This window comes from Onychostruthus taczanowskii, unplaced genomic scaffold (assembly GCF_017590055.1).
Source record: "Onychostruthus taczanowskii isolate IOZ18803 unplaced genomic scaffold, ASM1759005v1 scaffold108, whole genome shotgun sequence".
Classification (NCBI taxonomy): domain Eukaryota; kingdom Metazoa; phylum Chordata; class Aves; order Passeriformes; family Passeridae; genus Onychostruthus; species Onychostruthus taczanowskii.
Genome location: NW_024497408.1, coordinates 890,803 through 918,404, shown reverse-complemented (window position 1 = coordinate 918,404; position 27,602 = coordinate 890,803). Strand labels below are relative to the sequence as shown.

At 42.7% G+C, this 27,602-nt stretch overlaps 1 protein-coding gene across 2 annotated transcripts; it reads left to right on the top strand.

Annotated features, from left to right (window-relative positions):
• Nucleotides 1–1,652: 1,652 nt before the first annotated feature.
• Nucleotides 1,653–16,398, top strand: TARS1 (threonyl-tRNA synthetase 1). Of its 2 annotated transcripts, none has more exons than XM_041419441.1 (19): nt 1,653–1,695; nt 1,959–2,039; nt 2,848–3,038; nt 4,054–4,177; nt 5,225–5,346; nt 5,563–5,680; nt 6,536–6,600; nt 6,682–6,760; nt 7,311–7,457; nt 8,298–8,396; nt 9,124–9,290; nt 9,760–9,922; nt 10,011–10,148; nt 10,796–10,873; nt 12,593–12,693; nt 12,804–12,908; nt 13,578–13,650; nt 14,390–14,504; nt 15,145–16,398. In XM_041419441.1, the coding sequence occupies exons 1-19, from the start codon at nt 1,675–1,677 to the stop codon at nt 15,291–15,293; spliced, it is 2,136 nt and encodes a 711-aa protein (XP_041275375.1). In that variant the 5' UTR covers nt 1,653–1,674; the 3' UTR covers nt 15,294–16,398. The 2 variants fall into 2 exon arrangements, with proteins under 2 accessions (XP_041275375.1, XP_041275365.1); XM_041419431.1 differs by lacking the exon at nt 1,653–1,695 and adding an exon at nt 1,830–1,877.
• The last annotated feature ends 11,204 nt before the right edge of the window (nt 16,399–27,602 follow it).

Here is a 27,602-nt window from a genome sequence, read left to right as displayed (position 1 = left end):
TATTTACTACAACTTCCTATTTTCATATTTTAACTAACAGATTAAAATATCTGCATTATTTTTTAAGCCCCTACACTTGTAGTCAAATAGCCCAGTGACATTCTCTCAACCACCCTTCACCACTACAAAAGAATTTGAAAGCTATATAAAGCATCTTTTTTTTTTTCCCCTGAACCTTTGGCTTATAGCACTTAAGTCCGTGGAGGATGAGGTGCCCCAACATCCATCTGTGCACATTTTACACACTCTAAACTCCCTAATCACTGCTGCAGAAGAAGAGAAGGCAGCTATTCCAGGAGGTAGAAGTGGTGTTGGGTCTTCTGCCGGCAGCAGAAATCCAAGGCAAGACCTGACCAATGATTTACTCTCTCCAAAGTAAGGATATTATGCCAGGATTTCAGATGAAATCAGGCAATGATTTGACAAAGCAATATCTTCATTACCATATGAAATCTGGTAATGAACATATTGCTTAAGCTAGGCTGCTGGGTGAGTTCACTGGTATACTAGTATGTCTAAAATTACCAAACACATGTAAGGCCTTGAGACTGGCCGCTCTGGGAGTCCCCAGCCACCTCGAGATTGTGCTGCAAGACAGTAACCTTCCTAAAATATCAATATTAGCTGAAAACAGTAGGAAAGGAGGGAAAGATGGCTGCAGAGCAAAAGCCATGCCTGAATATCACATAATTTCCTTAGAAGTGTCTGTCGCTTCCGAGCCACTGAGCTCTTGTTCCCTTGGGACAGCTGCAGGTGCTCCTGCAGTTCAGGTGTGACACAATCACACCAGAATCTCTTCCTTTTTTTTTTTTCCCCTCCCGTGGGAAATCAGACAGTGGTGAACCTGATTTTTATTTTTTAGTCTCTTTTGAAAAGAGTACTCCCAATTACTGGTCCATCCTTGACTGAACATCTGTCTCAGGGGGAATGGTAGACAGGTATCGCAGGTTCTGGAGTGTCTGGAGAAGGGCAGTGGAGGTGGGGAAGGGTCTGGAGCACAAGTGTGATGAGGAGCAGCTGTGGGAGCTGGGGGTGTTTGGGGAAAAGGAGGCTCAAGGGGAAAAACCTGATCGCTCCTGCAACTCCCTGACAGGAGGGTGTAGCTATGTGGGAATCCGCCTCTTCTTTCAGGCAACAACTGACAGAACAAGAGGACTGTCTTCACCTGTGCCATGGAAAATTTAGGCTGAACATTAGGAGGAATTTCTCCACAGAAAGGGTCTTTTGACACTGGACCAGGCTGCCCGGGGGTGGTGGAGTCACCGTCCCTGGAGGTGTTTAAGACTGCACATGGCACCTAGTGCCGTGGTCTACTTGACAACATGGCGTTCGGTTACAGGTCGGATTCGTTGATCTCGAGGATCTTTTCCAACTTAATTGATATTGTGATTCTTCCCGCCACAGCGAGCAGAGCGCAGTTGTACGAGGGCCGGGCCGCGCTCGCCGCCCTCACGGGCGCGGACAGAACACGGCCCACGTCCCGCCGCCGCACCCTGTGACCAGCCGCCTTCACTCGCACCACCCCAGAGCACCCCCGGCCAGCCCCACCACGCCGCTCGGCTCCATTGCTCCGCTCCCGCAGGGGCCGGGCCGGCGCGGCCGCCCGCGGTTGCATCAGCCGCGGGCCGAGCGGCGCCTGCGCCTGCCCGCCCCTTCCCAGGCGGCTCCGCGGCCATGGCGGGCGCTGACAGCCAGGTGGGCTCCCCTCCGCGGCTCGGCAGCGCGGGCAGGCGGCAGCGGGCCCGCGGGGGGAGCTGTGTCTCTTCCCCAGCATTTCGCCGGCACTGGGGGGCTGTGGAGTGTGCCCCAGGGAGAAGGAGCAGGGAGCTGGGGGCACGCAGGCTATGCGCGACGGGGAGATCGGGTTTTTTTCCGCGGTGTGTGGGGCGGGGGGAGTTAAAGCACCTTAGGTGTGAGGGACTGCCAGGGCATGACTAAACGGTGCTCGCCCTCCGCAGGTGGACGCTGGGGGAGAGAAGAAAGCAGACTGCGGGAAGAAGAAGATGAAGGAAGGGGCTGGCGATGGAGGGCGGTCGGAGGTGAGCAGCCCCTGGGCCGCCCTGGGGGCAGGAGGATGCCGAGTCCTCGTTGCTGCGCTGTGCGCTGCTGGCATTGCTGCAGTTTGTCCTTCTGGGGTGCTTTATCAGGCGTTACAATCACACCTCCGACAGTGTGCCTTGTAGTGCCATTGCTGGCTTTTTGCATTAAGTTGCGTTGGTGTAATAGGAGAACAGCCAGATTCCCGTAGCTCTGGGTTAGGTTATGCTTTTCCCTGTGCCTCTCTGCAGCGGGAAGCAGGCAGCGGATCGCCGAGGTGAAGAAAGCCTGCTTAAGGTGCTGTTGTGTTCGTGGAGGGTGAACACAGATGCCTCTGAGTCCGCCGAGGGCCAGCTGCTAGTCAGCAGCGGTCCTGGGCCAAGTGCATGGCTGTGCCCGGGCGGGCGGTCCTGCGTCATTACACGTGTTCAAACTGGAGTCAGTTCCTGCCTGGGTGGCTCAGACTAGTGTTCCCTCGGCTTTTTGACCTAATAAGAAAAGTCTTGTTTCACCTTGAGCTTACTTTTTTTAATAGTTGACTTTTGTCCTTGTGTAGTTGTTTGGTAACGTGTGGTTTATTGAACAGGTGTACAATGATACAGATTTCATTAAGCTGAAGCCGTGTCGTATTATGACATAATTAATGCTATATAATCTGAAATAATGGTGATTATTTGTTACATGTAGCACACAGGTATCGTCACATAGTTGATTATGAAAAGTATATCTGTTGTGTTGGCATTCTTGACATGGTGTGCAGTCAGACTAATAATCAGATTAATAATTTTCCTTTGTCTTTATTGTATACAGCTAAATCCTTGGCCCGCATTTATCAATGAGCGTTTGGAGATGTACAATAAACTTAAGGCTGAACATGATGCACTCCTTGCAGAAAGAGCTGCAAATGACAGTAAACCCATTAAAGTTACATTACCTGATGGCAAGCAGGTTGATGCTGAATCTTGGAAAACTACTCCTTATCAAATTGCATGTGGAATTAGGTATGTTTCTGTTCTGTGATGCCACACAATCACTTTCAGACAGTGAGTTTAAGGGGATGGGTAACGTATAATTTGTTATTTTTCTCAAGTCTTCTCAAAGCGTCTTAGATGAAATGAACTGAAGGTAACCAGCTGGGTTTTCGTTTTGGAGTGTGGTTTTCTTTTGCCTTATAAAGATGCAGTTTCATTAGCATTAAAGTTAACATTAAATAGGAATGAAACTGAGGTATTTTGGACACATTCTAATAGCGTATTTTTCCATCCAAGTACTACTGATTTGCTAATAAATTACCAGATTGATTGTTAGCACTGCAAACCAGTTTGCATTGACCTGAGGAAGATGACTGCTGGGTGATGTTTCAATTGATTACAGAGAAATTTAACAATATGGGTATTCTTCACTTTCATTTGCATGGGAGATATCTGTTCAAAAGAGTGTTGCACAACTCCAGGTTACTCATAACTGCTGTGCAGTATTTTTGAATGATACACAGTGAACACCTTGACAGTTAAAATTGCAAAGATTGGGTGATTCTTAAAGGTGAAATGCCTTTTTTTTTTCCTGTCCATGAGAAGGTGCCATGTTATTGGAACCTCCTTTGCTTCTGTAATTTGGGATCATGAAAAGAGGATTTTGCCTAGTGGGTGCAAACAGTAAAGCTACTATGTCAAAAGTGGTATTTGATAGCTTTTAAGAGAGTGGTTCTCGCTTATATTGCAATAGGATTATGAAGGTTTGTGCTTGGAGGATGCTGCCTCTAAGACAAATATGTGTGAAGGTTAAGTATATAGCACAGTTTTCTTCCCATATTCCTAAAATAGAAGTAGGATTTTTCATGAATGTTTGGGACTGGCTAAACTGGTCATTTATTTAGAATTTTTTAATGACATTATATCCACTCCGAGCACTCTGAAGTCTCATTCAAACTGGAGGGCAAATTTGGGGAACTTCTGCTTGCTGATTTAAAAATACAATGTACTTTCTTACAATTGTACTTGTGTGTTTGTTCTGTAGTCAGGGATTAGCTGACAACACGGTTATTGCCAAAGTGAACAAGGTGGTTTGGGATCTAGACCGTCCTTTGGAGGAGGATTGTTCCTTGGAGCTGCTGAAGTTTGAAGATGAAGAGGCCCAAGCAGTGAGTATCTTTCACCAAAACATTTTCTATTTCAGGTTTACATTTAACTCAGCCTCTTGCAGTTATTGAAATATTTACTGTGTTGAGAAGATGAAGAAAACAAGTTTGTGGTTTAGGTACATCTGCATTTCCTCATAGCTCCTTACCAGAGGAGTTGTGTTACTACAGGTAATTTACATTCTGCTGCGTACTTGTAGCCAAATCTGCTTGCAGTTGCTGTACTTCTTGTTAAAAATTTGTATTTTCAGCCTTCATGTTAATGTAAAGTAGGTCTTTTGAATTGACATCTTCAGCACTGATTTTGGGAACAAAACTGAGTACAAAAATACTATGTAGAATCATAAAAGTATTAAGTAGGCTGGTCTTTGTGTTTGCAAAAGTATCTATTTTTTTATTTTGGCTACTCAGTCACATAAATGTGCCCAGCCAGTAAATTTGTGATTAGGTTCTTTAGAAACAAAATCAGTACAAGAAACTGTCAGTCAAACTCATCACAAAAGTCTTACATTCAAACCTAGGGTTTTCATATTGGCTAAATGACAGCTCCCAATTTATGATTTCAATTTGTGCTAACCAAGGCAGACTTAACTCTTAAAAGATCTGGTTTTGTCAAAACCTCAGGTGTTCTATAAGATGGAGTGTGCAGGATTTCTTATGCATAAGATTGCTGGATTAGAACCACAGCCTAATGTTGAAAGCATATCTTTTGGTCATTACACAGATATAATTGATTAAGTTCATAGGAAAAAAAAATTTCTGAATTAGTATTTTGACTTCTTGAGAATAATGAAATCATGTCAGCAACAGTTGAAAGTAAGAATTGTTTGCTACCAAAATGTAAGTTTTCCAGTGGAAATGCTGCTTTTTGGAAACATTGATGCTGAGGATGGGAGTGCTGCTGGGCAGGCCACTTCTGTTCTGCACATTGCCCTACGGTGGGATGTGCCTTCAGTATCCTTGAAAGCAGGCGTTTCAGAAAAGGTTTTAAATTAAACAATTGGAAATGTATCATTCAAGACTGATCCCTTGTTTTTTTACTTCTGTTAGGTCTACTGGCACTCAAGTGCTCACATAATGGGTGAAGCTATGGAACGAATCTATGGTGGCTGTTTGTGCTATGGCCCACCAATAGAAAATGGATTTTATTATGACATGTTTCTCGAGGAAGGGTAGGTTTTGTATTTTTATTTAGAAGCTGGGGGTGGGTGGCAGTCACAGCAAAATTTCTGCTGTGTGCTTGTTCCTAGAACAGAGTTGTATGTATTGCTGCAGGTGGCTTTGTTTTTTTGCAGGGCGTCCCAACTATAGGTTGGTGCACTGCACCAGGATCACAAATGGCAAATGAAAGCAAAAATTACTCACTTCTCTGTGTGTGTTTATTTTAGGGGTGTGTCAAGTAATGACTTCTCTGCTTTGGAAACATTATGCAAAAAGATAATGAAGGAAAAACAAGCCTTTGAAAGACTGGAAGTTAAGAAGGAAACACTGCTTGAAATGTTTAAGGTGGGCTGTTATAGACCGTTGTTTCTAACCTCATGCAAGTATTTGTAACTTCAGGGCATGCGTTACTAGTGGTAGAAGAAAGTATATAAAATTAACTTTTTAAGGTGATATATTCTTAGAAACTCATTTGTGATGCTTAACCAAAAAAAAAAAAAAGGAGAAAAAGGAAGTAATTTTTGGGTTCTTGGAAGTAAGCATTCTAATTTTCTAAAACTGAGAATATTCATTCTTCCCCAGGGTGATCTAACTAAATTCTGTGAAGCCACATTCTTTATTTACTTATTAACTTCACAGAAATGTAAGTTTGCGACATATTATGTATGCAGTTACGTTGTGTTACCTTGTCTGTGGTGATACTGTGACTGCATATGTTGCTGCTGCATTCAGAAAGCTTCATAAAACATTTTTTAGAATAAGGCCTTCTAAAAGAGTGCAAGCCACACTAAAACCTTACCCTTTCTCTCTGGTATCTAGCTGCAAATAATTTTTTGGCATTCCTGAGGTAGACATTAATGAGTTTTCACTGTTAGGACATCAGGAGAATCATAGCATGATTCAGGTTGGAGGGTACCTGTGTATGTGTCCAGTCTCATGCACAGGACATGGGGTCAGACATGGGGACACTGGTCAAGTTTCCTGGTCTTGTCCAGCTGGGCCTTCAAAACTCCAAGGACAGAGATTGCACACCCTGCTCTCTGGGCACCTTGCTCCACTACTGTCTGTAGTCCTGTCTGTGTCTTTTACAGGCCTGTTCTGATGCAATATAGCATCAGGTTTGCAAATAGTTTAAACTGTTGGCCACTTGTCTTTTTTTAGCAATGAATTAACAAATATGTGTGCTGCTTTTCTTCTCAGTATAATAAATTCAAGTGTCGCATCCTGAATGAGAAGGTCAATACCCCAACTACTACAGTATACAGGTAATTGTGCATGGATCATAATATTACTGGATTTATGGCTCTAGGATTAAATATACCAAATAAATGCTTTCCTTTTCTTAGGTGTGGTCCCCTGATAGATTTATGCAGAGGACCTCATGTCAGACATACTGGCAAGATAAAGACCATAAAAATTCATAAGGTAGGTGCTGGAACTGCCTTAGATGTTTTCACTGCATTGCTTCAGATGTGTTCCTGCCTTTAGGCTTAGCCAGGAATGTACTGTGAGATGGGTAACCTGGCCAAAAACTTGATGTTACAGATTGTAAAAGGGTTGTATGCTAGAATGATACTCACATGATCTGGAGCCCAACCACATGTCCAGGACCTGTACTTCCAGCACAGGAGTGTGAGTTTGGTTTAAGATTTGGCTGAACTGTGTCAGTTGGAATGGGTATTGTTAGCTTAGCTGATGATTATAGCTATTTGTGAATAAACAGTTGGAATAGGATAGCTACAAAGCAGATAGGCTTTTAAAAAATACAAGAGCCTGAAACCATTTTTGTTTACTGTATTTACCTTTAGGGATTTTTCCAATCAGTGCTCTGAATATCACATTAGAAACCTCCTTATGACTAGTTGTTCCACAGTAATGATTTATTAATAATTGTATGCCTTTTCATAGCAGGCAGAAGTAGTAAAATGCAGAGGCTACTCCCTTTCTTCAATGTTTCATTTCTTTCTGCATTCAGAATTCTTCTACCTATTGGGAAGGCAAGGCCGATATGGAATCCCTCCAGAGGATCTACGGAATTTCATTCCCAGATACAAAAATGCTGAAGGAGTGGGAGAAATTCCAGGAGGAGGCTAAAAGCAGAGATCACAGAAAAATTGGGCGGGTGAGACAGCTTTTCTAGTAATGTATTCCAAAAGCACTGTGTGGATATAACCCCTTAATTAAAAGCATCTTGAAGATAGCTTATACTTGCTGCCATGACCAAGGTTTGACAGTTTTATTTTCAGTTAGGTAGAGAAGTCAACTGCTTTTCTCAGGAGCCTCAAAGTGCTACAATTAGTAACTTTTTTATGCTTTCAACACAGTGACATCCTTATTGCACACATTGATCAGAACAGAATATTAAGACTTCAGTCTGCAACACGTGAATGCTGCAGTCTGCATTCAGAATCTGCAGTATACAGCTGTGTTTTTTGGTTGGCTGTTTTTGAGTTTGTTTTTTCAGGTGGAAACCCCTGTCAGTTAACTGATAGTTCTGAACAGGGTTAAAATGCCTGCTGCTAGTACATTATGACAAAATTCTGAAGAATTCCCCACATGCAGATCTCAGGTGTGTGCACAGTGTGTGGCAACATTAACCAGCTGTAGTTCACACGTTCAGTTTATGTGCAGATAATTAGAGAGCTGCAGAAGCAGAGCTAAACATTGACAAGTAAATGTGCAGAGGGAACTGTGAGGGCACAGTTGGGAGTTAAGAGTAAAGTTTTGGCACATCAGTAATGAGTGAAACAGGAAACTGAAAAATTTCCTTCCCCTGTAACTGATGACAGGCTTGAAAATATTGGTGAAAATGCATCGGTGTATTGGATATTGCTTTTTTTCCCATGTTTTTCATTTTGAAACTCTTGTTAGTGATGACCAATCAGTAGCAATTCATTTGTGACTGTCGAGTGAAAAAGGCAGGGTGCAAATACTGAGTTCTTAAAATATTATTTTCCTGCAGGACCAAGAACTGTTTTTCTTCCATGAGCTCAGCCCTGGTAGCTGTTTTTTCTTGCCAAAAGGAGCTTACATTTATAACACATTAGTTGAATTTATACGGGTGAGTAATATATTTTAGAAATCTTGTAGGAGAAATTGCATGATTTTTAAAAATACATAACAGCATGCTGTGTTTAACAGTATTAATAGCCCTTCATTTCAAGTTATCTTTTGGTTGTGTAAGCCATGGGACTAAAGTAACCTTGTTTCTTTGAATTGGGCTTGTCACAATCGCTGTGAAGTTACGTTTTATCAGTACTTTGTATCTGCAGTTAAAGCTGTAATAAAGGTGCTTTGTCATAGGAATTCTTCAACATCTAATAGTAGAGCTAAGCTCACACTGCTGCTGTTCCATTGATGCATGTTGATTTGTTTTAGTGAACATACTTAATTTGCTCTTAAAGACCTATTTGTTTTGAAAATATATGTAGGAAAAGAATTCTGATCTTCCTGCTGTAAGATTTGAAGTCTGTGTTATTACTGTATGTTTGGGCTGCAGTGAAATATATCTGGGGTCATGGAGTAATTAGAGACTGCTGCATTGCTTGCAGGGAGGAAACTTGTTCTTCTTGCTTACTTTCTACTAGAGAAATTGTCTGGGGGAAGGGTGGTGGAAGGGTTGTATCTTGGCATGTTCAGCTTCAAGTTGTGTTTTTCTTCCTCCATTCTCTTCCTAAGTCATGGGACTTCCGTATGGCAACACTTTTATATTTTTTTGGCTGCAGATTGAAGCCTGTACTTACCTTTGTTTTCTTGATTATTTATTTTATATACTGTGTCTGTTCTAGAGTGAGTATCGAAAACGTGGATTCCAGGAGGTTGTCACTCCAAATGTTTTCAACAGCAAACTGTGGATGACTTCAGGGCACTGGCAGCATTACAGTGAAAATATGTTTTCCTTTGAAGTGGAGAAAGAAATCTTTGCTCTGAAGCCTATGAACTGTCCAGGACACTGGTAAATACATAGCAAATTCAGCTTACCAGAGATTGTGCTGACTGAAAAGAAAACCCAGATGAAACCCACTCTGCTTCCTTTGCCTTTGTAATTACAAAGATGGCTACCTTCAGTTATTCATTCTGTCTGGAATGATGTAATTGTATGTCTTGCTGTGTACATGCTCTCTTCACTTGAGACACTGAGAAATGTCATGTCATTAGGGCATTGTCAGTTTTGTGGCAGTTTGGGCATTCAGCTTTTAAACCTCAGTTTTAGGAGCTGTTTTATCTCCTTTCTGTGAAGAGGGGAAGGCCTGCCAGCTGTTGAAGGAGATTGTTTTCCTGACAAATCTAGATAAGACTGATGTCCAGATTACACATTAAGATGGCGTTACAGGCATGTGCTTCATCCCTGGCTGCTTCTCCCTGACTGTTCTTTGCAGAATTTTGGTTCTGAATGAGCTTCAAATAATGAACTTTTCCTGCAGCCTTATGTTTGACCATCGCCCGAGGTCGTGGCGCGAGCTGCCGTTGCGGTTGGCAGATTTTGGTGTCCTGCATCGCAACGAGCTCTCGGGAGCTCTCACGGGACTCACCCGAGTACGCCGGTTCCAGCAGGACGATGCTCACATCTTCTGTGCTATGGAGCAGGTGGGGGCTATTGCTAAATGAAACTGGCTGTTAAAGTCAGGTAAACTGAAATTTCCCTATTTGAGACATGATTTCTGTTATCATCAAGATTGAAGATGAGATAAAGAGCTGTCTGGAGTTCTTGCGTACCGTGTACGATGTCTTCGGATTTTCGTTTAAACTGAATCTCTCCACTCGTCCTGAAAAGTACCTGGGAGATATTGAAGTGTGGAATCAAGCTGAAAAGGTAAAACAGTAGTCTTATTCTTTTCTGTGATATAAAACTGCATCTTCCGTAAGAGCTTACTGCCTTCTGGGAGGTAGAGTGAAGCTGGGCTCGGCATGAGCTGTATAACTTTGATAACTACCTTCAGTCTGCCTGCTGTAAATAGTTTGCTCTCCGTGCAGAGGCAGTCTCCATGTAAGCATCAAATGAACTCTTTCTCCTTGTCTTTTTTTGATAATTAAAAATTTAAGAAAATCAAAAAGGAGGAAGAGAATCAGTGCTGGCAGCCCCTGTAGTAGGACTTAAAGCCATCTCCCAAAACTGAGGCTGAAAGGAATGGAATTGGCCACTGCAGGTGCAGTGCTGGGGAGAAGATGGGGCAGGAATAGACATTTGGTGTACCAGAGCAGATTTCATTGCAACATCTCAACTAAAAACTTTGAATTGTGGGTTTTGGATGTTTTGGTTTTTTTTCTTTTTTTTTTCTTTTTTTTTTTAAGCTGGTGCTCTTCCAAGAGTTCCCTTTTTCAGGAAAATAAATGTGTTTCAGTAGTAACTGAGAAGTACTGAGAATTTGGTAGGGTCACCTATTTGTAGTAGCAGGCTGACCTGGAACTGTAATGTGTAAAGAAACACTGAGTGTGTGTGTGTGTGTCCTTTATCTCCAGCAACTTGAAAACAGCCTCAATGCCTTTGGTGAGAAATGGGAGTTAAACCCTGGTGATGGAGCTTTCTATGGACCTAAGGTTAGTATGTTGCTAACCCCTGGCTGGATTTGGCTTTTAATGCTGATTGGGTAAGGCAAAAGGCTGGGATGAGGAAGAATGAATTTTTTTTTATATTAGCCCATTTTAAGATGCTGTCTGACTGAAATCTGCTGTTTTTCCAGATACATTAACTCTAACATACTTGAGAGAGAAATAATCTTCTGTGATCCTGGTTTTCACATAGTTTTAACTGCTTTAACAGTCATTTAATTAATTTAACATGAATAAACTATTTGTCTGCTGCTTAAACATTTCCCTGGTGGGTGACATAAACACAAGGTGGCACTGTATGACCTGTTCTCACAGAGAGCTGCATTGGAAATAATCATTTCAGCAGTAAGTAAATCCTAAGTCAGGAGAAAATCGGAAGTAAACTTACTGGTTAAACAAATTTTTATTCCTTTAACTGCACAGTTTTGAAGTTGCTTTGAGTTACTGGTGGGTTTTGTTAGTTTAAAAATCCCCATGCATTGGTCATGTGAATTTATTTGGTTTCTTAAGAACAGTTTCCTCAGTTTAGACAGATTAAATAGGGGTTTTTAGAAACTTTGTTGTTATCCTTGCACATTAGGACACAAGTATTATGAAATGGCTTTTAAATCTTTCCCTAATATGTCTGCACTACATTTATATTTGTGTTTTCATCTAGTAAGCTGGCTCTGATTTCTGTGTTTGTATGCCTGTTGAATCAGTTTTGGTTCATGTAATTTTTTAGATAAAATGTGTTATAGCAGCTCATATTTAGTAATTTCCATATTTGATTGAAGGAAAACAGATATACAGGAACCTTTGTTAACGTTAATTAATCTTAACTTGCTCTTCTTACAGTCTGGATTTGACATTAAATTAGGTTGTTAATAATGTATTTTGATTAGAAGTTCTTTGGTGACTAGCTGAATTCTGATAAACAATTCTAGATGCAAGATTGAAAGACATTTACAACTTGAGTTGTTAAAATACTGATCTCTTCATTTGTTACACAAATTAAAATAAGGCATACTGCCTTAATATATAGCCTGATATATACTGGCAAAATGATGAGTAACTGAGCAATGTAATAACTAAGGTTAGGACACTCTAAGTCTACTTTTTTCTGTAAGTCTTGTCTGTCTTGAGTTGTATCAAAAGTGTACTCAGAATTTAAGTGTTAGATACAAAAGAAAGAACAGGCTTGACTTGTAGGTCAGAACAAGGGTCACTGATTGATAGGAGCTCCTGCTGGTAAGTGGACTCTTTAGCAGATTCTTGTCCCTCGTTCATGCCCTGAATTTGTAACACAAGCTACAAAGTCTTCAAATACTGCATGGTAAAGAAATGCAAATTTGCCACTTTGAGGCTGAAGAAGTCTCATTTGTGAGACATGTTCAGTTCTGCATTTATGTTCTGCTGTACTAACTCAGTGAAAAGGCCCATGAAAGTTCCAGACTGAAACTCACAAAATGTCTGAGACATTAAATCTAGTTCCCAACTGATACATTATCCCTCTAGTTACTCATCCTGTTTTAGCTCTAACATTTTTTGAATCAGAACCTGCAAATCACTTAAAGCCTAATGAAGGCTGAAGTAAAATGATGCTGTTTAAACTGCATAGAATTTCTCTGCATTGAGTGACACTTTCCATCTCAAAACAATGAATTTGCTTTCAGAGGGGAATGCTTGTCTTTTAACTGTAAAAGTTTATGTCTTTTTGTTCTTCAGATCGACATTCAGATTAAGGATGCCATTGGCCGCTACCACCAGTGTGCTACAATTCAGCTCGACTTCCAGTTGCCAGTCAGATTTAACCTCACCTTTGTCAGGTAAGCACAAAGGCTGGTGATTTTAGTTTCTGTGTAATCTAACTTCAGTGACACTTACAGACATAAGTTTGAGTAAAGAAAAAAAGTCTTACAAAAGGATTTCTTTACAGCCATGATGGCAATGACAAGACAAGACCAGTAATCATTCACCGGGCTATCTTGGGATCTGTGGAGAGAATGATTGCCATTCTAACTGAAAACTATGGAGGCAAATGGTAACGTTGAAAAGTTATTATTCCAGTTCAAGCAAACTCTTCATGTAGGAGAGAGATTAGCCCCAAGTACTGAAGAGGCAAGAGGGTCTGTTCCACTTGCTTGGTAGGGTGACATGCCTAGCAATACCACAGAGAAATTTCTTCTGAACCTCCTTCCTTAGGTACAAAATTATTCAAGATATGGTAGATTCTACATGGCACTGCCAGTGCAGGTGCAGCATAGAGCTAGTCTGCCCAGAGCATATGCATGCCAGCTGCTTTTGCAGCAGGACCATCTTTTAAAGAGTCATTTATGTAGGTGATCTGCTTACCTGTGTTAATACCCAGTGGGAGTGACCCCTCTGATTATGACAAGACTCAAAAGTAAAGGTTTTCCTGTGCTTAGTTAGTAATAAGCTCAATCAGTTAGGCTTTGTTATGTGTCATAAAACACAACAGCAATCTTCCAGTCAGCAAGTGCTTGTGCCCACGCTGCAATCCTTTTAGACACTCACTTCTTTTGGGGAAATAATTGTAACGAATATAGGGCTCTCCTCACCTCTGAACCCAATCTGTGCAGCTGGCTTTAAGAGTCTCTTGTGTAGATTTTATTCCTCTCCGTAAATAGTATTTTTTGTACTGAAAAAAACAATGAAAGCTATACAAACTTGTTTTGTTTGTTTATTGAAGGCCACTCTGGCTGTCCCCACAGCAAGTAATGGTGGTACCAGTGGGACCAGCATGTGATGAGTATGCTCAAAAGGTGATGTATATGGTTTCAGGGCTTTGATTTCAGTATATTGTATTGATCTGAAATACTTACTTATTCATGATTAATAGTATTTATTTCAGAGACATATTCCAAGTCTTTGCATATTACATTGAGTCTTTTTTTTATATATATCACAGTGACAATTAGCTGCTGAATTTGTAGATCTCTTAAAGATAACCCGAGTTAGATTTTAGGTATGTGAATGATAAATGTTGCTGTTTGTGAGACTTTTATTTTTTGAAAACTTAATTTTTCTCTTGCTCAGATCTGTCTTACTCTTCAGGTTTTAGTCCCCCATGGCCATGTGCCTCTTGCAGAGCAGTAAGAAAGACAAAAATGAGTCTTTGGATATTTAGCATGCAGCACACCTCTGCCTGTAGTTCTTTCAAGCACATTATATATAAATAAGATGGTTTACAAAATTAAAAAAAAAAATCTCTTCTAATCAATAAGCTCCATCATCCTGTTGCCTTTTACAATATCAAACTCAAATCACTACTGAGCCCAAATATTACTGTTCACATCACTGCTTACTTGTTTATTGTGTGTATAGTTGCATAGTAGCTGACATATTTTAATTTCTTGAACTGGGCTCATTTGCAAAGCCTGAACCCATGGCAGTGCCTTTGTTTTAGGGTTCAGATAATCTGAAATGGTTTAATTGTACAAGTCATGAATAGTTCATGGTCATGAATATCCAGTAGTGACAGTTCTGGTATTTTTTCCTTAGGTCAGGCAGCACTTCCATGATGCTGGTTTTATGGCAGATGTTGATGTAGATCCTGGGTGCACACTGAACAAGAAGATCAGAAACGCTCAGCTTGCGCAGTATAACTTTATTCTGGGTAATGTATTAGTTACCTTGCACTGGCTGTTACAGGGTTACCTTTTGTTACAGGGTTTGATCATTCTGTGAGCAAGGCAGAGAGTTGTAATCAGTGGTTTAGGTCAATTTGTTCCTGAGAGTCTCCCCTGCAGAGAACCTCTCCTGCTGACATCATAGGCATTCCTGGTTTGGATAGCTGCCCCTGAAGGGAGATCAGTGTGACCCAAGGCATTATTGATACTTTTGCTGTCTTCTGGTCAGCAGTATGGGGATAGATGTGAAGTCTCCTGTCCTTTATCAGTCAGATTTTAAGTGATTTTCCATCCTCTCAAAAATTTATGCTCTTGCTTCTACTTCAGCTAAAGGACTATGTTTCCATTTCATTCACCTGTGGTCCACTTCTGAACTAGGCATGCATGCATAAGAGAAGGCTCTTCCAGAGAGAGTGATGCAGGAAAAGTTAGAAACTCATCCTGAAGTACGTGATTTGAAGCAGCATGTTAGTCCTGTTGTGTGAATTGGGGATCTAGCATTGGCCTTAAAACAGTCTGGGATCCATTAAGAGTAGAAGGACCCTTTGACAGAGAAACTCTACCCTCCGAGTAATTGACAGAATTGTGAAGAATCACTTAATTCCTTTGCCTCTTGGTTGTTTCTAGTTGTTGGTGAAAAGGAGAAGGCAAGTGGAACAGTGAACATCCGCACCCGAGACAACAAGGTGCATGGGGAAAGAACCATTGCAGACACTGTGGAGAGGCTGCTGCAGCTGAAATGCTCTCGTTCCAGACAAGCTGAAGAAGAATTTTAACACCATCTGCTCTACCTGGCATATAAAGAATTTGTAGTTTTCCTAATTTAGTTAACCAGAGTTTTTGTTCTGAGCCAGATTTGGAGTATATTTCACATTTGGACCTCTTGCTCATTTTAACGGGGATCTTTCTTTAGTCAAAAATGCCTCTTTTTGTATAAAAAAATCAAGTTCTTCAAAAATGTTGAAGTAAAGTTTCCTGGCTTTTAACCAGTGACATATGAAGCAAGATGAAATTACTTTCTGTGACTGCAAGGGAAGATTGAAACATTAATCAGGGGTATCTCTGGCATTCTACCTGCCCAGTTAATATATGTTATTACATACATTTTGATAACGTATTTTTCGTTGCAGTTTAATGATAGACCTCAGGCTTAGGAACCCACATAGTAACCATGTGCTGCAGCAGCAGATTCTGGAGTGTCTCCGTGAGCAAAGAAGGTGATACCTTGCCATCCTGTCTCATGGTCTCTTACCAGCTGTGAATTTCTCTCCAGAGCTCCCAGTCACACGAATGGGAATTTGAACAGAGGCCTCCTGCTGTGGGTGGTTTTACCTCTGGCAGTGTCTCAGCTCCTGAAGTGAGGCATTCCTGACTCCACAGTGGGGCCCTGTGCCGCAGAGCACGTGGCTGCTAACCAAAGTCTACTGTGCCCCTTTCCAAAGGCAGTCTCTGAAATGTGCTGGCTCTGCAGGTGAGGTCCTCAGAGCTGTAGAAAGGGGATAACGCTGTCTGGAAGAAGCAGGGCACAGTAGGGCCAAAGCAGCAGCTGAGGAAACCAGTAGTATTAGGAACAAAGGGCATTCCTGTTCATGTCTCTGAGCTGTCATTACAGTAAGGGCACCTGTCACACAGAAACAAGAATGTACTAAGGTAGTAATTATTTCTTTAAGACAAATACTATTTTTCTCTTTAATTGGTACAGTCCCATCCAGGCTTCCTTCCCAAGCCTTTATTCCAAGGTATCACTTAATTAGCAGCCCTCCTCTATTTCTGCTGAGGGCTCTCATCTATTGATTCTGGGTTTGGTTTGGGGTATTTCTCTACATCTGGCTAACAAGAGGCAAATGTCTGTCACTGACAAAAAATAAAATCTTGATCTGAGGTTTTTTTTTGCATCTTTTTTATTTTGTTAATCTTAACTAACTGGAACAGTTTCAAAAGTGGTTGATAACAGTTCATTTAAAAAGAATAAAAAGCTATTGCTACAGCCTAAGCAAAGGTCAGACAAGCATGGAGGACACGTTTGGTCTCACTCACCTTTTGAAAGCCTCCATGTCTTGCCATTTCCATTATTGTCTGGGCAGAAGCATTTCATCCTGCGTTTTCTCACCTATTTTACTCAGGGGTGATGGTCACATCTAATCAGCATTTGAACCCTTGGTGAATTCAGACTCAGCAGACTCTAACACCAGCAATTTTCTGTAAAATCTATTTCATCCTACTTTCATTCATAGAGATTAAAGGTTCCATCTAACTGCTGTGGGGGGAAGAGGGGGAAATTGATTTTTCCCTGCCTTGCTGCTTTCAGAGTTACTTTTTGTGAGTGTTATTATTTTCTGTATTTTGCACCTGCCCATGTTTGCTGAGAAGTGACTTGCCCATGCAGTCACTGCAGTGGAAGCAGACATCAGCTACCCCTGGGGCAGCAGGACTTCATCAACTGGTGAAGCAAACCCAGTGCAGATACGAGTGGCCCAGGGTAAAGGAGCTCTTGTTTCTCTCTAGGAATTGTGATTCATACTGCCTTTCCTCTGGTGTATTTGTTGATTTGCAGAGAGCTGTCCTTTCCTTTTGTAGGGATCCCTGGGCACACCAAAGTGCCCAGGTTGTGTAATGAGAAGCTGATGCTGTAAAGCAGCTTTTTATAGCACAGCAGGTGTCAGTTTTGGAGAGGCTGTTCCTCTTCTGCTGAGATTGTGCTCTTGGACACCAGCAGAGCAATGGATATGTACTATGTGCATGCGTTTCTAGGAACATTGGCCAAGGTAGGGTTCAGCACAGCTCAGAGCCCCTGCAGGGTGGTGACAGGACTGAGATGTCTGCCTCCAGATCAGGTCAGCGCACTTCAGCTGTGGGTGTGCACAGAAATAGAGCTGGCTCTGAGGCTGTGCTTCCCCAGCCCTTTCCCTGCTCGAGCAGCAGCCTTCAGCAGTGCTCCTGATGGCTCATCTGGCTTACAGACAGTGCCACAGGAGTTCAGGGCCATAAATCATCCTCAGCAGCTGAGGGCTAGTTGAGCACATGCCAATCCATAGGTCTGGTATGCAAATATTATTGTGAGTCAATTGTCTTATTCCATAAATAGTTGACAGCTGAGGGCCTGATGGGCTCTCCTTTATGGCAGTGGGCTGCATTCCAGCATGTACCCTTGAGTAAGGACTCTGCTCAAGGTTAATCCTAATTCTCAAGGGAGAATCCTTGCCACAACTAATTCTCAGCAAGTGATTAACAGCATGATAAACTTTGAAATATTGGCTAAGTGGTAAAAAAGATGGATTGTGCATATGTAATCCCTTAGACAGAAGCTGTTGACTGAGTCTGGGACTAAGTCTGAATCCAGCTGCACCTAGACTCCCCTCAGAAAGGAACGTTGAATTCCTGGGACTGCTCTCTGAACCTCATGACTCAATGTCAGTAGTCTCCCTACAACAATTTTGCCTGATCCCGTTCTCTATGCAGTGAAAATCAAGCATACCTTGCCACTGAATCTTGTTAAAACACTGTTGCATTTACAGTCAAACTTCATTAAATCACTGTTTTACACTGATAAACATATTGCTCTTTGTTGGTTATAAGTGAAGTGCAGTACTTCTTCTATAGCACTGGCCTGGCACAAGCAGCACTTTCCCTTGGTTCAAGCAGAATTCCTGTGAATAGTGGCTTTGGTCACTGCTTACCGTACTTGGTAGAATAAGCTCCCAGCAAAGTACTCTGTGTGTCCCCTAAAGCAGGATAATGCAGCTTGGCTGTCATGGATTGATGGTGGGACCACTTGTCAAGCAGGAAAGAAGCTCTTAAATAATTCATTCCAGGGTTTGAGAAGGCTGAAACCCACCTCTCCAGTTTGGCAGAGCTGCTCTGATTACCAGCATTAGGTAAGAGAAATTCAAGTCATTTGCAATTCACTTTTCACTCTGTATATCTCTAGTTTTCATGGGCATTTCCCGTGGAGTATTTGGTAAGGTGTGTCTCCAACTCAGCTTTACTTCACAGCAAATTTAGTTTGACAGAATCACTGAATATGCTGAGTTGAAAGGGACCCACAAGAATCCAAGAAGTCCAACTCCTGGCCCTGCACAGGACCATCCGCAGAAAGCACATATGAGGGCATTTCCAAATGCTTCTTGAGCTCTGTCAGGCTTGCTGCTGTGACACTTCTCTGGGGAGGAGCCTGTTCCAGTGCCCAGCCATCCTTTGGATGAAGACCCTTTTCCTGATACCCAGCCTAAACCTCCTGACACAACTTCAGGCCACTCCCTCAGTTCCTGTCGCTGGTCACCAAGGAGCAGAGATCAGTGCCTGCCCCTCCTCTTCCTCTCATGAGGGAGTTGTACCTGCAGTGAGGTCTCCCCTCAGTCTCCTCTTGTCCAGGCTGAACAAAGCAATTGACCTTGGCCACTTTGTATGACTTTCTGTCCAGACCCTTCACCATCCTCGTTGCCCTCCTTTGGACACTCTAATAGTTCAATGTCTTTCTTACACTGTGGCACCCAAAACTGCCCCCAGCACTCAAGGAGAGGCCACCCCAGTGCAGAGCAGAGCGGGACAATCCCCTCCCTTGCCCGGCTGTTCATGCTGTGCCTGATGCCCCCAGGACAGGGTTGGCCCTCCTGGCTGCCAGGGCACTGCTGGTTCATGCTCAGCTTGCCATTGACCTGGAACCCCAGGGCCATTTCCATGGTAGTGTTTTCCCAGCCTCTCCTTCCCCAGTCTGGAAGGCTGCACCAGGGTTGTCCTGGCCCAGGTGCAGAGTCCAGCCCTTGCCCCTGTTGAGCTTCATGCAGCTGGTGATTGTCCAGTCCTCTCATTTGTCCAGGGCCTCTCTGCCCTCAAGGGAGCCAACAGCTCCTCCTAGTTTTGTATCACCTCTGAACTTGCTTAGCATCTGTTCCAGTCCTGTTTCCAAATCATTTATAAGGATGTTAAAGAACACAGGGCAGAGGATGGAGCCCTGTGGAACCCCAGTGGTGATAAGTCACCAGCCTGATGTCACCCCAGTCACTGCAACCCTCTGTGCCCCACTCATGAGTCAGTTGCTCACACATCACAGGATGTGTTTGTCCAGCTGTGGGCTGGACATTTTGTCCAGAAGGATCCTGTGAGAGACAGTATCAAAAGCTTTGCTGAAACATAAAAAGTGAGAAGGCACATGGAATAACAGGGAAGGAAGATACCTCATTGATAGATCATCCAACTAATACAAATAATGTGTGGCAGTATCTGTCAGGAATCACTCTGCCAGGATTCAGTGTTCTGTGTAGCTCCTCAGTATTGCAAACTTCCTGAAAAAATTTCCTCTGAAGCAGAGCCACCTGGTATGAAGGGTAATTCCGCTGAGGTGTTCCCTGTCATATCTTGGGATGATAACACTTACTCCATTACACCACTGGGTCAGCCTGATGCAGTTGCAATATTTGGATTCAATCATGTGTCAATTCCTCTGGAAGCAGTGCAGCATCACCTTTGGTGAGAACCTAGCGGTGAGATAAACTCTTAGTTGCTGTAGGCCCTTTACTCAGTCAGTCTTGCCTGACTACATTTTTCCCACTGCATCCAAACCCAGTCCATACATGCTCCTTGATAAAAGGGAATTGTTTCACTAAGTCTGACTTTTCCCTTGTAAAACTAGACCAAGATTAAGTGGTCTTTGAAAACTCATTTGAGGCCTTCAGCTCCTGTCCTGTGTAATTTCATTATTGCCTTCTCCATCATTTCTGAATTGCACAGTGATCTCTGGCAAAAATCTACGCAATTGGCCCTCAAATCTGACAATGATGAAGTGATGTGATGAAATTAAGAATTGCTAAAGGCTACACTTATTTTTTTAAAAAGACAATTTAGTGATTGGTGCTTAAAGAGAATTTAGAAAATCATTCAGCCTTTCTACACACTAGTGTTTTCCATCTGCCTCGGACAGGAATATTCTTTCAAAGTTGTCTGGATGTGCTGATGCCTTGTTAGCCACTGTGATTGAGCATGCTCATACAGAATGAGACACTTTTGGACTTCCACCAAAAGATTTTTGTTTAATTTTTTTCATGTAGCCTCTGGAGCATGGCATGCATTAACAGCTTCTGATAAATTGCTACAAGAACATGTGCTTAGATAAACTGGAGCAGCCAGGGATATTTTGTAGTGTTGTCAGACATTAAATCATCTGGGCTACAGGTTTAGTTTCAATACATCAGGTGTCTGTATCCTTCTGAAAACTACAGCCTTCAAACTGGATCACAAAGCTCTTCTGCAAACAAAAAAATGCTCTGAGTTGCACAGAGGGTAGCTGTGAAAACTGGGAAAAATACCACCAACCAAACCTAAAATTTTCAGCATCCCAAAAGGAAAGAAATTATTATTTAAAAAACAAACAAACACTTTCAAAAGGACCCAAAAAAATCCCAAAACAAAAACAAACAAAACCCAACAAAACTGTTTATCTTCTGTCTGTCTATCTATCTATCTATCTATCTATCTATCTATCTATCTATCTATCTATCTGTCTATCTATCCATCTATCTCTATATGCCAGTTAATCATGACAGATGTGCATCATGAGACAGCCACGTCTTCCCCAGAGCCTTTAGTATTGCATCTCTGAGCACCCCACAGAGACAAGGAGAACCTGGAAAGATGCAGAGATGAGACAAGACAGTATGGAACAAAGACATGCCGTGCTCTCCCTGTTCACATCCAGATGTAAAGTACAATAAACCCTGTCAAAGGTTTGTCTGATTAGATTAGAAGAGAGTATGTTCACTGCATGCCAGTTTGGGGCTGACACTTAGAACGCCTTTTGCTATCCATCACAAGAAGAAGCAGGATTTAAGCCAGACTTTGATTGATTTTATTGCATTCCTGAAGCATGACTCTTCATTTTTTAAATACTCAAAACTTACCCTTCTGCACTGAGTGTGTATGGCCACATCAGCACAGGTTAACTTAATACTCTGCAGGAGCTTAGGTGACAATCTAAGCATGAATGACAATCTAATAATGTTTGATGTGTGGTTTTCCAATTGCATGCTTCAGGGACAGACTGTAACCTGTCTAAAGCACATTGGCAATTAAAGGAAAATTTCTCTGTGTTTTTCCTTTACTGGGATACAGGCACATAAAGATGTGAAATCTCTGTCCCTGAGTATCTGCAAGGATGCCAGGCTGCACACTGGAACAGCCTTGAATGAATATGATTGATTGGAAAGACACCTTTTGTTGGTGCACTAGCTGAAATGTCAAAATGGGTTGAATTGCTAAGGAAACCTTTCCAAGAAGCCATTGCCAACTGAGACTTAATAATCATACAATGACACTTCTTCATAAACACTCCATTTAGCTATGGGAAATGAGATCACATGTAAATATTCTGAGTTCTGTTCCTACATCAGGTCAGGTGTTGTCAGAAGAGGGATCAGGTGGAGTCTAAACACCTTCAGATCATACTAATAGCACAAAGAGAAAAAGCACAGTGTTTATTTAGGAAAAATATCTATTTATTTAGGATTTTTAACCCATTTTATGTCTTTGAACGGATAATCCCTGAACTGATTGTACATACATTTTATCAAGTTTCTCCCCTCTGACTAACTCCTCAGCATCAGCAGGCAGAACTATTTGTATCTTTTCCTGCCAAAGATTTTTCTGAGATTGTTTACAGGGTGGAAATAAGAATTATTTCAGAATGTTTGGGCTTTACATTCCAATGACAAATTAGCTTTGGTTGTTCTGTGTCAGACTTTTTCTACAGAACAAGACTTTCAAGCTCTGACTAGAAACGACCATCAAACAGCAAATCTCCATTTCCTCATAAGACACATTAACTTGCGTCCTCCTGGAGTTACAGGTGGGAATTCTGCAACCAGCTGCAGCCTGGCCCCGAAGTACCTAAATTGTAGGGGTACTGTCTTACTCATCTTGAAGCTTGCTGCTTGTCACACACTGAGTCCCTGTCCCACGTGTGCCATTCCCTCATTCAACTCCCTCCTCTGCCTGAAGGAGTTGAAACCCAAATCCCCAACATCCAAAGTAGAGCATATTGAGAGTTTAGGGTATCTGCTGTATAGAAAAAGACACAGGAAAAGTGAAGACAGTGAGGAAACAGACAAAAGAGGGCCTGTGCTGACCAACAGATCTGGGACTCTTACTGGGGATTTCAAACACATTTATACTTTTTTTAGGAAGGTGGTGCTATCTTCTAACCACCAGCATAGAAAGCTAGAATTTTTCTATTTCTGTTTTAGTGAATGTTGAACTCTCAGCAGCTAATTCCTGTGTTTTCAAGATGCTCCATGCAGATCTGGCAAAGCAGAATGCAATAGTTTGGTGTATGGCTTTTTGTTCCCAACAACATGCTTTGCAAAGCAGTGCTCTGTTTACAGGATAGTCTCTTATCCTGCAATTAACAAACTCATCAGAACCAGTATCATAAATCACTGATAAAATAATTTCAATCATCTTTATGTGTGGAAGATAATGCAGGGGGACTATATGCAAGCTGTCACTCTGATTATCAGTGTTTCCAGTGGAAGGGAAGAAAGTAGCAGCTCTAGTTTGTGACATCAGTCTGCACATTACTTAAGATACACCAAATAATGCTATTTTGCTTCTTGGTCATTGAAGAAAAGCAAGTATTGTTTTGCTAAGAAATAGTGCTACCCACAAAACTTTGAATGGAGAGAGGTATCAGTTGTATTTCATATTTCATTTTCAGCATGTCTCATCACAGTAAGTGAAGAATCTGCTGGAGGTCCAAACATGACAGCATTCTTGTTCAGCTTTGCTGTAGCCTGGATAAAGCACTGCCACTACTGGGAAACTGCAACAAGCACATTTCAGCTTTCCTGAACAGCAGACAGGAGGCAATTTGGCTTGAGCTAAAGTGAGAGAAGGAAAAGGATACAGGAATTGTGGAGAGAAGAACAAGAAAAGGAGGAGACAGCTGGGTACAGCAAACAAGGGAGTGCTTTTAAAATCAGACTGGAATGGAGAAGCAGAGTTGTTACCTGCCTGTTTACATTTCTGTGCCACTTGGCAGCCAGCACAAGGCAAGACTCCAGGCAGAGGCAAAGCCAGGCTCTCAGAAGCCATCTGTTTGCAGGTTTGCTTTCCTCTTCACTTTCCCTTTCACAAAAGGGCTTTGTCAAACTGCTGCAGGAATTACACCTGAAACAACCACAGTGCAAGTGAGGACAGCCCAGGAAGGCTCTTCCAATACCCCAACTCAGAGCCTAGTAAGCAATTTCTGAAAATCAACTTTCCTTTTCAGCTTTTACCCAGAGTCCCTGGCTAATGGAGAACCTCCTCCACAACAGCATCACCTCTGTTACCAAAAAGGATATGTCAGGTGTTGTATCTCCAAGGCCAAAACTCTCTTTTCGCTCCCTCTCTGCTGAGGAATATGCTGGCCTCCAGATACTGTAGAGTTATGGACCAGAGCCTCAGCCAACAGGCTGAGCTTGTTGCACTTACCACACACCCACGGTTAATCCATCTATCTTGTTCAGACCAGTGTTTTTGGGCTGGCTGTGCTGGGGGCTCCCAGGAAAGCACAGACCCCTGTGCCAGGGCTCACAGGGCAGGGGGTGTTTGCTGTTCCCACTCTCCTAGCACAGATGGCATTGTAGGTAACAGAGGAGGTGACAGTACAAAGCTGAGCTCCACTTGGAGCTGTCAACCCAAAACAGGGGCAGTGACACCTCTGCTCTCATGTGTGTCACGAGCTGCCAAATGGGTCCTCTCTGCAACTCCTTCCTCTTCCCCAGCACAGCTGGACAGCCAGTTCATTCTTAGCTTCAAGCCCTTGTGAAAACACCACTTGGTTATGGGCTGTTATTTATATTCCCTTTGTTAGGTAGCCAACTTTTAAAAATGATAATATGAACTTAATTCATTTATTTCTATCACAGAGACAAAATATATCAAATAGTACCAGAGCAGTCTCAAGAGAATTTCTGAAAGTCTTTGTTCACTGACAGCTGACCTGTGCAAACCAGGGGTGTATGCCAACTGAAGGAATAAATGTCCAACTCATAATTATAACAGAAAACCAAGTTAAAGTTTCAATTTCCCATTCTCAGCTCTGTCCCTTCATCAGAGGGTCAGCTTTCTCAAGAACTGTCCTGCTGATGTGGCAGTAAATCTTATAATATGTTTAATAAAATAGCATTAATGTGGTGCCAAGGAACCCCAACAAGATCAAAACCTCATTGTTCAAAGCTGTACAGAAGCAGGCTCTGCTCTGAAGTGATGGTGATCTAATTATGTGGGGGCACCAGGAGTGCACAGCACTGCACTGACTTAATCCCTGTCACCCTGCCCAGCCCTGGAAAAACTGGACCTTCAGGCTTGGCAAACAGGGCTCTGCTCACCACACTGCACCACCTCTTTTGTCTGCTCTGCCAAGCCAAGCAGCATTTTCTGTGAGATGCCTTTTGCTAGAAGAAGGAGCAGCCATGCCTGTGTGTGCATGCAGCGGTGCAGAGTCTGCCTGCAGCTCTGCAGTGGATCCCACTCTCAGCCACAGAAAGAGAAGAGAGACATGGTTAAAACTTTATATGCATTTTGAAAATGACGGAGCTTCTCTGCTGTTTAAATTGCAGTCATGAACAGCCCTTCTCCAAGTCACTGCATAGTTTTGTTTTTGTCTTGAGACAGTGACTCCCTCTTTTCAATGGCACCACCGGCACCTCAACTTTTTGACACCTTTTTTAACCCAATATTTCAAGTGCTGCTTTGGCCCAACAGCTTCCCACCGTTTGTAGAGAGAAGCCCTGGGAGCCCAGGGAGGTGCTGCTTTAGGAGTTGCAAAAGGAAAAATGAGTCAATCAATCTATTCTTCTCTGGTCTACTCTCACTTACAGTATGTCAGGCTCATTATTGATTTAGTGCTCAAAATAACAGTGCCCTTAAATTGTTTCAGTCAATGGAAGGTGTCCAGTTCTTCAGGAGAGAGCTATCTTCAGAAACTGTAATGGATAATAAAGCCTGGGAAAAACAAAACCTAACTCGCTGATTAGTTTTGCCCCACTGTTCATCAGCAGGGCCTTCAGTCCTGGCACACCTGCCAGGCAGTTTTCATCACACTTCATGACCAAGTACAATTCTAGAGGGAAATGAGTGTGTGCTGAGGGTTTGCAGCCTTTTTGGCATTATTACTGTGCATAACCTTCTGCACTGTTTAGGCACCAATTTTGTTGGTTGGAAGAACTGTCTGAGCCATTCACAAGGGCTCAATCCCTCTCCCCCGTAATTTACCATGGAATTATAGAATGGCTTGGGTTGGAAGGGACTTTAAAGGTCACTCTGCCCTGGGCAAGGACACCTTTCACCAGACTACATTGCTCAGAGCAACATCCAACCTGGCACTGAACATCTCCAGGCTTGGGGAATCCACAGTTTCTCTGAGCAACAGTTCCAGTGCCTTACCACTCTCCCAGCAAATTCCTTTCCTCTTTCCCTTTTCCCTTTCCTTTCCTGTCATCTTCAGAAGTCAGTGAGCAATTAAGATGTTTCTACACAGCTCTGGTGTGTGCAGAAAGATCCAAATCATCCTCTTGAAAAGGAAAAAAAAATAGCAATTCACTTTTTCCCTTCCTCCTTCAAATGGTTTTCAGTCTTCATGGTGGAGGTGGAGATATTTTTCTGTCCACAGCTCTTTATTATTGTTGGACTTCTGCACTATAAAAAGAAGCATTTATGCTTGACAAGAAGCATTGCTTCTCAAGAGAAGGGAAGAGCTGCTGGATGGGAGGTGCCGGGCAGGGAGGGCAGCATCACCACCCTCAGCAGAGATTATGGGGTGTAATAGCAGCACACAGGAATTTAATGAAAATCAATCTCGTTAAAGAACTGCAGCCCAATGGTTTTCATCCTCAGACATGACTCAGTGCAAGACAGGCTGGTTTTCTTTTCCCCATCCCAGTTACAAAAACCATTTGGCTCTCAGCTGCCCTTCAGTAAACGCAGGATGAGAAGACTGAGGTCTGAATTATCACATGACATTATTTGTTTCACACTCTGAAAAGGGCTAAACTTGCTGGGTATGTTCCTAGTCCCTTCTTGCTTTTGGCAACCTTTTGCTTTTGAGTTGCAGCTGTGGGGGCTGTCAGCAATGAGATTTTTGTGAAAGCATATTTAACTACCCTAGGCTGTCAGAGGAGCTACCATCAGTCAAGAAAATCAATGTTTTGAATTCACCCACCTGAATACCTACCTGCTGTCTGTCTCAACTTTAGCAGGGCTTTTGCTACTGTCCTCTGTAACACCATTACTGACAAAATGGTGAAGCATGGACTAGGTAAGTGGGTATGAGAGGTGTCTGAACTAAAAGGGCTAAAAGGGCAAAACTGGTGATGTGCCTGAGGCTAATACTGGGGGCAGTTCTGTTCAGTGTCTTCTTCAGAGAGGTGGGTGGTGGGACTGCACGGTCACATTGTGTGGAGTGGCTCCACACCAGGGGGTTGTGCCACCATTCAAAGGGTCCTCAATGGGCTCCAGAAATGGGCTGACAGGAACCCCAGGCAGCTGGGCAAAGGGAAATGCAAATTCCTGCACTCCCTGTATGGCACAGGCTGGAGCCCAGTGGACTGGAAAGCAGAGAAGGAGCTGGGAGAAGGTGAACATGAGCCAGCAGTGGAACAGGAGCCGGGACAAGGTGAACATGAGCCAGCAGTGGGCCCGTGCAGCACAGCCCAGCAGCATCCTGGGCTCCACTGGGCAGGACACTGCCAGCAGGTCAGGGGAGGGGCTGCTTCCCTCTGCTCAGCCTGGTGGGACACATCTGGGATGCTGCACAATGTGGTGGGCTCCCCAGCAGAAATAACACAGACGTACTGAAGGGAGCACTTCAAGGGTCACAAAGATGATGAAGGAAGTCTGTGAGGAAGAAATCACACATCCAGTTTCAGATATGATGGAAATAGAATCAGAAGTAAGTGGCTAGAGGAGCTGAGCTGGAGACTGGAAAGGATAAACATGCAGACACTTGTTCAGAAAAAACCCATGCACTGTTACCAGAAGTTTTCAACTTGGGAACTTACAGTCATGCAAATTTCATCCAAGGTACATTTAGCTCAACACCTGAAACTTCATTC

Excerpts from the sequence above, each read along its gene's own strand:
- TARS1 (XM_041419431.1), top strand. The coding sequence starts at position 1,845 with ATGCGCGACGGGGAGATCGGGTTTTTTTCCGCG. Across the intron at positions 6,761-7,310 it reads AGACCATAAAAATTCATAAG|AATTCTTCTACCTATTGGGA; the intron begins GTAGGTGCTGGA and ends TTCTGCATTCAG. Across the intron at positions 10,874-12,592 it reads GAGCTTTCTATGGACCTAAG|ATCGACATTCAGATTAAGGA; the intron begins GTTAGTATGTTG and ends TTTGTTCTTCAG.